We start from the raw sequence: 12,200 nt of genomic DNA, 5'->3' as shown, positions 1-12,200 counted from the left end.
CGGGGGGGGGGGGGACAAAAAATAGGAAAGAAAGGATGTTTAGTTGTGAAAATTATATGGGGTTTTGTTTGGAGTCTCTTTACACTTGTAGGCTACATGAGGCCATTCTAGGCCATCAACAGTGTTCACTGTGCAGATGTAATACCAGGCAAACTGTTTACCTTAACTGAAATCAGTCTTGGTTTCTCAAACTGCTGTACTATCGAAGATGTGAAGGAGGCTTATCCCTTACTGGACATGGTGGACCATGCTAACAGAGTGCAAGTGGTGAGTCTGTCTTCTGATGGAATTCATTTTCTCCTATGAGAAAGGGATTATTTTAATTTCAAATTTCTTTTGTATTTCAATGCTATTGGTTTAATCTTTGATATCTTGTTCTCCAATTTCTCTTACTTCAGAAATGTTCATCTTGTCAAGCTTTCAGTAAACATGAGTCTCGTCCTTTCCTGGTTTTCATAGTGTGAAGAGGAATTGTCTGAAGAGATAATAGTTTTTAATACTTAATCGTCTTATGGGCAGGAGGTTAAAGCCTCTAGCAGGTTTACCTCTTCGTATTCCTTAGGCCACTTACAACTAGAGAAAGTCTATTATAGTGTAATGCAGGCCATTTTGCTGTATTTTCATTTAGTTTTCAAGCTTTGTTCTGTTTATAAAAGTTCAAACTGCTGAATATGATTCAAAATATTTAATGTTGTGGCTATATCCTGGGCTAAAATGGCCTCCCTAAAGTGAGGTGAAAGGATTGGGATTTTTGCAATGTTTCTTTTCTTGCTATTATTTGTTCAGAGATGCTTTTAATAAAGAAGTTCTTTTACTTTGTATTAATTTCAGTCCTTATGTTTTTCAGGCTAAGCATGGCTACACAGAGAATCCCAACTTTCCCAAAATTGATGGTAAGTATTGATGAAGTAAATTAAAGTGTTTTCTTCTGTGTGCCATATTTTGGGGAGGGTCACCGTCTACTTAATCGTGTGAAAAATTAATGGTAAATGTTGTTTATCCAGGCTATTGATCCATTTTAATTTCTACTCTATTTTACTAATCTGTTGAAGTAAAAGATGATACTCATATTTCTACATATATTACTTTCAGGTTCCTATATTTCTTTCATGACATTTGTTAAGTTTTTGCAGCAATATAATGCAGCTGCGTTATGTGTAGACCAATAAGAATAATATGATTTAACATTAGTAAATATATGATACATCTTGTGTGATGACTTTTAAGAACTCTGCATCTGCATATTTTCCTAATGAAGCATTTTCGTTGTATTTTTCAGTTGTGCTTCTCATCGGAGAACCATGCCGGTGGGAGTCAGATCTTCAACTCTTGATCGACTTGCTGCTGACTGAGGGCAAACCAACCGCTGCCCCAAAAGACCCTCACAATGTTCCTCAAATCCCCATCATTGCCTGCAACATGGACCTCGTTTTCATGGCTGAAGCTTGCATGCCCCGATTTGGTCATGGCGCTTTCCTCCTGTGTCTAGAAGCTCTGTACAAGGTAAGAAAATCACAACAGAGGTTCTAGTTTGTAAAGTTTTTGGGATGTGGGGTGGTGTTCTTTTTAGCTTGATGCTTTTAATGGTTTTTAGCCGTAAATGCATTTTCTGATTCACTCAGTAAAGAATCCTTTGACTGTTAATGATGAACTGGAAAGTGCTTTTAGAACTTTCCCTTTAGCAGAGGTATTTATGCACTATGGTAATGAGGTCTTTTAAATATCATGACTATTCATAATCTACAAGTGCCTTTTGTTAATTATCATTCTTACTTTTCAGGAACTTGAAATTAGATACACATGCACAGTATATTGTGTGCTCTTGTTTCGATCTATTTATCTTGTGAACTATTGCTCAATTTTTGAATTTTCAAGGAGCCTTTCATAGAAAAGTTTATGTTATGTAATCTGTTAGTCTTTTAACTTCATAAAATATTATTAGAATGGTTTGAATTTTCTTCCACCATTTTGCAGTAAATAGTATTGAAGAAGTTCTTCATTTTGTTTTTTGCGTTTTTCAGAAAATCACTGGTAATGAACTGCAGTACAAAAACCTTGTGGGCAAACCCTGTGAAATCACATACCGCTTCGCCGAACACACTGTGGCAAAGATTGCAAAGCAGATGGGAAACACAAAGCCAATCAAACGACTGTACTTCTTTGGGTAAGCATTTTTTTTAAACCAATCTTTCATTGAGATGATAAGTCTCTTCAAGGATCAAAGAAACTAGAAGGCAAACTATTAAATGGGGGGGGGGGGGGGGGGGGGTACTCTTTAATAATTATAATGAAATATCGGGATGAATAGCATTGACAGAGATCAAACATTTTTAAACTTTACATTTTATTTTATCCTAATTTCTGTTCTTTCAAAAACCTGTTATAGCTTTGTAAAATGATTTTCACGTATGTGAGAAGGTACATTCTGAGTTCGGGAATCAGAGCTGTCAGGAGAATTTCATGGTGTATTTTTAATGTATTATTCTCTAAATTGTGTTAATATTCAATAAAGGATGGTTTCACTTAAAAGAGATGAATTGCTTTGGGGTGGGAAACCAGAAAAAGGGTCTTGGGGAGTATGACTGTACGTATGCTAAAAAAAAAAAAAATTGTTCTCAATGGTATGACGATAGCAAAATAATGATTGATGTGTTACCATAAGAACTCTCCAGTGTTTATCTTGTTAAAAATATTTGTTCCTAATTTTATCACATTGATAAGTATTTGTATTTCATCTTTTTTGCTCATAATTGGTTCTTGTATTAATTTATTGAAAGTAACATTCAAATCTTTCCTTCTACAGTGACAACCCTTCAGTTGATATTGTTGGTGCTAACCTGTATGACCGCTACATCAAGCAAAAGGACACGAATGGAAATGCCTTTGATCTTCCCGTTTCCCGACTGATCCCAGAGAATGAGGACCTGCACGAACAGACCGTCGAATCATGCCACAGTATGCTGGTCGGCACTGGTGTGTACAAACATAAGCCAGAGTCTGACTCCATCAACGGTGGAAGCGAAACATCCACAGACTCCTCAAAGGGAGACGTGTACCACGGTCACAGAGACATCGCCCATGAACCAGAGTTGTCCAAACCTCACCAGTATGTCCATGATGTCCACGAAGGAATTGAGTACATTTTCAGGAAAGAAGGCATTGCTCACTAATGTCTAGTATTTGTTTTTATAGTGTTTTGTACAGATATTTAGAGAGGTTGTCTTGAATGAGGCTAAGAATTGTATAAAATGAATAGTTTATATTGTTCTTGGTAAAGCACAAGATTATTGCACAAAATTAGCGCTGAAAAACAAATGGCAAACTTGTCTGAAAGATGTGTTGACAAATGCGATGTGAAGGTCATGATCTAACGCTGTGATAAAGGAGGGAAATGATGAAGTGCTGTTGTGGATGAAGAGAAGATGTTGACTCTCTGTGTGTGTGTACTTGAGTGCGTGCCTGCCTGCCTGCATCTGTGTGCGTGTGTCTGTAAATGACTGGTGTATGAGCTACAAATATATTGCACAAGTGAATGTTTGTTCTCAGCTTGAGTATGCGTACTGGGGTGTTTAAAAGTAAAATCCATTCCTGCCAAAGATGTTTGATTATTTTGTGCATTCAATGGTAAATGTATGTAATGTGAGCTTGAAGTCTTTTCCAAATTTCGAACATTGCATAGTAGAAAAAGTGTTCAATTCATGAGCATATGTTTTTACAAGTCGTATTCCCATCTTTAAAGATATAAAAAGACTTCTTGTTATTCATGTACTTTAACTTATTCTCTACTTATTGTCATCAAGAACACTCTCAAAATGATAGCTGTGGAGTGGGAAAAGAAGACACAGTAGTAAACAGGTGGTCTTTTGAAATATCAGCTCCTTCATGGATTCAAAGATGAGGAATGGAAGATGGTTCTTGTCAAGGAAAAGATTTTATGCTCACCTTGCAGTCATGCACACATTGCTTTGAATTTGCGACATGTTTTGTGTTTGTAAAAACACAACACTACTGTGTCGACTCAAAAATGGCATTTTCATTTGCATTCTCATTCTGAATGCAAGAAAAGATATTTTATTGAACATAATTGATCATGTCAATGTCACCTTATCTGTCATAATGTGGTGGAAGTCTAGTCGCATATGTCTGTAACTATTCATGCCCTGAATTTGACAATCATTGCATCGTGACATTCGTTGTGCATTCCTTTAGTAAATTAAGAAGGGGGTATTTTTATATTTTTCCTGCGTGGTACATTTTCTTTACTCTCTCAAAGGGTTCTTCTCTCTCTTCTGCAATATAATAAATATAAAATATATTCAACCTTTTTTAGGAGATAGTATTTCAAAGGAGACTCCTGTGAGTAAATCACATTGTAATAAACTGTTGTTTTAGTCAGGACTGAAAGAGACTTTTTGACATAGTTGGACTTGTGATACCCTTTACGTTCAGTACATAATGAGTCTCAGTTTCAGTTGCAGTCCTTCAGCAGTGTACATTCAGAATAGAAAATTGGGATATAATATATAGTTATGGTAGATTTATCTCACAATTGAGTTTTTTTGGGGGGTTTGTTAGTTGTTGGTGTTCTGTTGGGTTGTTGGGGGGAGGGGGGGGCTACTGGTAGCTTGGAGTTGAAGTATAATGTTTGCCATATTCATCATTCTTAGTGAGCAATGTTTGTTCACATTTTAACTTAACTCTGGGCCAATACAGATTTCCCCCAAGTGTGGGATTTACCAGGCTAGTTCATCACGTGCATCAGAATTATTGATCACATGTAAGTGATGGGCTGGAAACCTTAAGGCTTTCACCGAATTTATGGTTGTGTATTATATATTTGTATATATATAGATATATAGAACATGTAAATAAGGGGATACAAGTCATTATATGTACATTATATAATATGAATTTGATAATGTTGACAGTTTTTTTATATATTATATTCTTAATGACATACTTAAAATGAGTTTGATGAATTAAGAAGAGAACCACTACATAAAAGTATGAAAACAAATGGACATGGTGTTTTGTTATCACTTTTCATGTGCTTATCAAATCTTCCCTATTGATCTAGCCTGTAGTTTTTGCTTCCTTTGTCCTCCTTTGTTTGCTCTTTCTATTCCTTCTAGTTAAGACTGCCACACTAGTTTTGCTTCTTTCCTATCGAACGTCTATTGTCCTTTTATCTCTCTTACTCCTTTACTTTATATATGCTACACCACTAATCTGTGGTACTTAATGACCTGCTTGTGTTGCAAGTGCATATATATGTGAAAGTCTTGACTAAAATCAGTCTAATTTTGTTTACTTGTTTTATATTTTGTCTTCTCCTTACTTTATCCTTTATATTGCTTTGTACATACCAGATTTATCGTACTGTGTCTTTCTCAAACTCGTTTCTGACTTTCTTATTTTCATCCTCTTGTTTCTTCGTCTGGGGAGAGGGTTCTGAGTTGTAAGTTTAACTTCACTTTCAACACAATTAGGTCATATGTATAAAATCGCCGCAGATTAGAAGTGTTACTAGAGAGTAACATACAAAGACAAGAAAGATGAGAGGTAAGGGCAAAGACGTTTGAAAGGAATAAGGGAGCAAACCACACCAGAGCACCCGCCAACAACCCACACCTGAGTGATCTGTTCCTTAAAAATTAATCATCACTGAAGTACATCATGTATCTTGGGAGCATATCTCATAGCAGACGCACGTTTTTATTCCGCCTGTGCCGATTGCTAAGCACCTATTTATTATAAGAGTAAGAGAAAGTGAAAGGGCATTTGAATACCAAGGCCCCAAGATCTGGAATGCTTTACCAAGTACTTTGAGAGACATTAAATCTTTTTATTCATTCAAATGTCAGCTGAAGTCGTTTCTGTTTTTAAATTAATAAGATGAATATTTGGAATAATTTTCTTTAGTCAGAACACAACGTTTTATGTTACCGTTGTATGTTGTACTGTATTGTAAAGCGCTCAGAGCCTGTGTACTTTATTTGGGGTTGAGCGCCATATATTAATGTCATTTATAATTATTATAAGAGATGGGTAGACTGGGGGAAACAGGATAACATACCTTTCCCAGGGATACAAAATCCTCTTACATAACAGCGTGGAGAAGCGGGTAGCTGGCCCTACTTATTTTCTTTCCCTTTAGTATTGTTGGGGGGTCTTTTCCTGTCTATCAAGCATGGAATACACCGAGAGAAAACAAATAAGGTGGTTTGTACATCTCATGTACAAATGTAAATGTAACGAGAATGGGAGTCACAACAACCAGTTCCAAGGCCTACAACATGCGCATCGATGGCTTCAAGGCAAATGGAAGGACAAGACAAAAGATGAATTGACGGAGTAAAAAGGAGACCCTCCAAATGAACAGCATAACGACCAAACTGCAATACACATGGCCAACGTCCGAAAAATTGCACATCCCCTCGTATTCTTTTTAACATGTTTATTTTATTTTTATTTTTTTGGTAAGTGTTTTACGACGTTCGCAACTACATAAGGTCATATAACTTATAAGCACGCGGGCACCTAAAATCATTAAACATTTTCAGTTGGTAGGAATTTTTTAATTTTGCCCGGGTGGCTGCCGAAGCCTACTCATCGATTTTGGACCACGAAGGGATCTTCAACGTGCGCAACTTGCACACGGGACCTCATATCTCCTCATACTCGTAGTTTAAGAAAACCCCAAAAAGGGTTTTTTTAAAGATAAAATGGAAAAAAAACGTGTTTCTGTCCGTTTGTCCTGCTTCTTCCATGTACTATGTGATCGACATTGTGTCAACTATGTACTTCTCTGGACACAGGTGTGTGAATTCGAACACAAAATCTGCGAGTCCGAAGCTTTTTAACACTCTTAGACGAATTGTTTCATTTCAAGTTTCTTTTCTCATTTCCAACTTCGGATCTCCCCTGTCCGAAGGAGGTCGATAGCTAACTGGATGTCACACTGGACAACAGTGCCGGTGATCCTGGTTCGAATTTTAAACTTACGTTCTTGATCTTCGTCTGTTGTCTCGAAAGTTTCCACGGCCCTCCTCCACACCCTAAGCGTTGTCCAACCGTAGAGACACACGTTATATTTTTCTTTTTTAAATATTTTATTAGCAAGAGTTTTAAAGCTCTTGCAACACAATAAGGTCATATAAGTGCCGAAGGTTGGGTGTGTTACAAGAGAGTAACAAACATAAAAAAGAAGGAAGAGAGATCAGTTTTAGTTTTAGTAAAAGTTTTACGGCACTTGCAACACAATAAGGTTATATTAGTGCCGAAGAAGAGATGTGTTACAAGATAGTAACATACACAAAAAAGAAGGAGGAGAGATAAGGACGATAGATGTTTTATAGGAAAGAAGGAGCAAACCACACCAGAGCACGCGCCAACCACCCACTCTGTCTGTTTGAGTAACGAAAAGCACATCGATACAGCAGTGGTCATTTAGTGTTGGGATACAAATAAGACGGACAGACAGAAAAATGGAAAGTGAAAAAGTAGGATCTGCCAGTGGCGCCCTTTCACCACCCGCCTGATGGTTAGACTACAATATTACTGTTAACTTATCCTCAAATATCTTTTTAACGGGTGAATCAATGTCACCCATACTTTGCGCAGCAGTTTGCATCAATTTGTCTTTACTTAATCATATTTTTCCACAACAATTGAGGTTAGGTTAAACAACTTTTCTTTATAAATTTATATATAAATCACAGAATTCTACACTTAGTGTAGAATTCTGTGATATAAATACTACAAATCTCCTTCTCGGGGAAAATGTAATTATTGTTCACAGCACTTCCCGCGTTTCACACACATTTTGCGTACGCAATATGGTTTACGTCACAGTTCACCAATGACACTTTTTAGTGGCAAAACTGGTTACAAGTACAATAAATTAACTTTATAGGGAATTTTTTTTTGCGTTAAATGTTCTCAAAACACGCGTCCAATAAAGATAATCTCGCGACTAGAAAAATAATGACGGGCTTGCTTCTACAAGAGGTATTTTCCCAGCTGTAAAACTTCTAAAATCAGTAGAAACCCCCCACTGGGATCTTTTTATTTGTATTAATTTATTAAGGGATTTTTCCAGAATACAGCTAACAGGTGTTTACAAAAATATTGATCTGACAAATTGATACAAGTCACTGTGCAAAAGCTGGAGAGTTTATGTTCGATAGTTGAGGCGATTTTTGACAATAAGTTGCACCACGAATTTTTTACCCCACTATAACTCTTGGTAACGAAAAGTTAATTAATGTATTTTCATTTATTTCTGACAAATTGATACAAGTCACTGTGTAAAAGCTGGAGAGTTTATGTTCGATAGTTGAGGCGATATTTGACAATAAGTTGCACCACGAATTTTTTACCCCACTATAACTCTTGCTAACGAAAAGTTAATTAATTTATTTTCATTTATTTATCCGAGTTTTTTTTTCTTTCTTTTATTTTTTTTTGGGGGGGGGTGATGGGGAGAGTCATGATTTTGTTCTTCAAGTACAAGAAGACTATTATTCGGTCCACTTAAAGACATCAGTGAGAAGTGAGAATCAGAAGCATTGAAAGACAGAAAGTTGTTAAAGGGATACAATCGTTAAAAAACAACAATATTTATAGGCTATCATTAGTTATCTACCCTTATTTTTTTTTTAAGTAAAAGGTTAAGGGACGTAACTGCTGCTGTCATAAAAAGGAACACATTCTAATTATTAATTCCCTTCTGTCACTTCTCAACGTACTCTTAACGTTAAGACGGTAGGCAGTGACGAAATGTTGTGTGCCTGTTGTTGTTTTTTTAAGAAAATGAAAGACATTAGCTACTTGCGAATGATGTGAAATCTTTACAGTGCAAGCAGTAAGAGTAGACTAAAAAAAATTTTTCGTTAAAATGCAGAAGATTAGAGGCGTTACAAGATTAACGAAAACACGCAAAAAAAGAAGAGATAACTTCGATTGTTTAAGTAAGTGTTTCACGGCACTTGCAATACAATAAGGTCATATAAGTGCCGAAGAATAGAGGTGTTACAAGAGAGTAACAAACACAAAAAGGAGGGGGGGGGGATAAGGACGACAGATGTTGGATAGGAAAGAAGGAGCAAACCACACCAAAGCACCCGCCAACCACCCACCATCTGCATGTCATGGCAAAGTGCCTAATCGCTATACCACAGACGCAGGTCCACTAAGGTTTGACCCTTCAACTTCCATGTTTGGGTCAAGTTGAAACAACAGCTGACCTTAAGCTGGCCACAGGAATATGCATGACAAATAATATAGTAATTGAATGCATTTAAGAAATAACGACTCACCCTACAGATGGGTGTGAAGAAGGTGTGAGAAAGAATGTGTGTGAGTGTGCCTGCACGCTTGCGAATGTATGTGTGTGTATGTGTGTGTGTGTTTGTAAGTGTGTGTGTGGGGGGGGGGGGGTTGTTGGGGGGGGGGGTTCTGTAAGTGTTTTACGGCACTCGCAACTGCATAAGGTCATATATGAGCGCGCGGGACACACCAAACATTTTCAATTGATAGGAAATTTTTAATTTTGCTCGGGTGGCGGCCGAAGCCTACTCTTATCGATTTTGGACCATCAAGGGATCTTTAATGTGCGCAACTAGCACACGGGACCTCCGAGTTTTTTCGTCCTTGCCCGGGAAGGCTAGGTGTAGATCTCTCCTACCAGAAGATCAAGGGTTTGGCTGAAAGACAGCAGTAAGAAGGAGCCAAGGAGTAGCAGTAGAAAAGCTGCAGAAAGAGTCAGGAGCCCAGTGGAGGGGGCAAAGGAGATGAGGGTAGGGGAAGAAAGTGGAGACGAAAGTAGACGACAGAATATAGCAAGAGAGAAGGAAAGAAGGTGAAAGGCGACCACTTTTAGAGAAGAAAATCTTTCGGTCGCTACCCGGATTCCAACCCGGGACCTTTGAATGAGCGGCGGACACCTTAACCTCTAACCTCTAGGCCACTAGAGCCCCCCCCCCCCCCGTGTGTGTGTGTGTGTGTGTGTGTGTGTGTGTGTGTGTGTGTGTGTATCAGTGTGTGAAACATCAAATCAATGAGCCAGAGTCTGTACAATAAAGAAGTATCGCATCGTACGCCCAATCAAGCCAGATAAACATTCTTCTTCTGCTGTCTTTTGTTTTTCCCTCTATTTCCCAGGAGTTGTCGATGGAAGAGACATTATAGAAACATAAATGTATGGTACAGGTATAGCTCCACTTAGGTTTACATTCTTTTTTTTTTCAAATGTGTGTTTTACATCCCCACCGTCATAAATTTAGATCATCTAAGAGGAAAACTTACCCGCCAGGCCCACCCCGAGCAGGAAGGGATATAACGTCCAAGCATAAAGACAGATTTACTCTATAAAAATTCACCCGACGCCCAAATCAAACTGAGGTCGACTGCATATAATAATGACTAAGTGCCTGATCGCTACACCACAGACGCAGGACCTGTCTTTTCTTTTTCCTTTATTCCCTAGGATGTGTCACTTGAAGAAACATAAAATAAATGTATGGTACAGAATGGGAATGAAGCAGAACTTTCCTCAGTAGAACCCATCCACCAGAAGTGTGAGGGTTTAACACCCCTATCAACACATTAGGCCATTTCAAAGGCCGCACCTACAAATCTAATAATAATATCCGTCTCCGATAGAAATAGGATCGAGCCAAATGGATTGTGATCAACGGTTGAGAGAATGAAAACTCCATTAAACAATCGAGTTCAAGAATGCCCAGTCTAGGGTTCGAACCAGGGCCTTCCGCTTCATAGTCAAAAATGATCCCAACTGAGTTAATAGTGCACCCCCAGACACCAGGCAGTTTTTCAGTATTTAGTTTGAGTAAAGAGAAGCACACATAGACACAATAATTGTCACCTGGTACAAAGAAAAGGCAAAACTGACAGACAGAACCAACAGAGAGAGAGAGAGAGTAAAGAAGTAGGACCTATCACTGACACCCTCCAACAACCCACTCTAAGGAGCGGTAGAGCTAAGAATACTACCTGGACAATATAGATAAACCACACACACACACACACACACACACACACACACACACACACACACACACACACACACACACACACACACAAATCCCCAAAGGGATTTGAACCAGGGTCCCACTCATCAGTCTGGCATGAATGAGATACACATTCGAGGTCAAACATTTATTCAGACATAAAATGAAGATACACTTTTCCAATATTTCAAAGACTTTGTAACCATTTATTGGATTTAGTGAAGATCTAGACTGTCTTCGAAAATATGAGGAGAAAAAAGGAAAGCTAAAGCAAGGAGAAATTATACAGTGAAAGAACATATCTCTAGACTCTGAGCATACTGTTTTTAGTAAATAACGATGCCTTCTTAAACAATATGTACATGATACAAGTGAGTAAACTGAACTGCTAATATATTGATCCTTTCTCATCAGCATAACAGAGCTATGTAGAAAGTATTATACTTTTAACAATAAAATACTCTGATTTAAAGAGAAATATTGCAGCTGTTTCATTCTTGAAAAAGCTTCCGAAGGGAAGAAAATACAAGAACAGAAAAAAAAAAGATAATGGCACATGAAATTATTTTAAACTGGCACAAAATGATTTTTGAGAACGTTCCAAACATCTGGACTTGTGAAAAGATTCCACTGAGTGTGCGACTGTCTGCTCAGTCCTGTCCCTATCACAGACAGACAATATAACATGAGCACCGCCTCAGTTGAACCATGGAGGTCTAAGGTTTCTAGGCAAGATCAAATTACAGAAATTGCAAAATATAGGATTCAATATAGATTCAGATTGTCTTTAGACAAATTGTGAAAAGGAGAAAAATTATGAGATGATATACGGTATTATGTCTCATACTTATAAAACAAAATAACGCTAAATTATTGATATTTTCTCATGCACAAAAAATAATGCAGCATGTATCATGCTATAAAAAGGGTATTATGAGAAGAAAGTATATTATTGCAGCAGCTTAGCTGGAGGGGAACATTCTGGAAGAAAACAAAGTTAAAATGAGGAGGACAAAAAAAATAGGGGAAAAACAATACAGCTGCATACCTGCCAACCACTCCAAGACCAAAGATAGGAGTTTTTTTCAGAATCCTCACCAGAAAAAATTAAAATTTTGGGAAAGAAAAAAATCGAAGTTTCAAGAGCCTCAGTAAATTAAGATGCCG

General features: G+C 37.6%; 1 protein-coding gene across 1 annotated transcript in view; it reads left to right on the top strand.

The window, feature by feature from the left end:
• The window catches only part of LOC101858654 (haloacid dehalogenase-like hydrolase domain-containing 5), a 7,601-nt gene extending 2,582 nt beyond the window's left edge, over positions 1–5,019 (top strand). Inside the window, exons 5-9 of the mRNA XM_005104934.3 lie at positions 177–267; positions 848–893; positions 1,280–1,503; positions 2,022–2,164; positions 2,804–5,019. Of these exons, the coding sequence (XP_005104991.1) occupies positions 177–267; positions 848–893; positions 1,280–1,503; positions 2,022–2,164; positions 2,804–3,170 (871 nt within the window). The 3' untranslated portion in view covers positions 3,171–5,019. The remainder of the gene's footprint in view (positions 1–176; positions 268–847; positions 894–1,279; positions 1,504–2,021; positions 2,165–2,803) is intronic.
• Positions 5,020–12,200: the final 7,181 nt, after the last annotated feature.

The sequence above is a fragment of the Aplysia californica genome, unplaced genomic scaffold, assembly GCF_000002075.1.
Source record: "Aplysia californica isolate F4 #8 unplaced genomic scaffold, AplCal3.0 scaffold00442, whole genome shotgun sequence".
Lineage (NCBI taxonomy): Eukaryota > Metazoa > Mollusca > Gastropoda > Aplysiida > Aplysiidae > Aplysia > Aplysia californica.
Note: the sequence above shows the minus strand (reverse complement) of the source record. Positions and strands in the feature narration are given on the sequence as shown.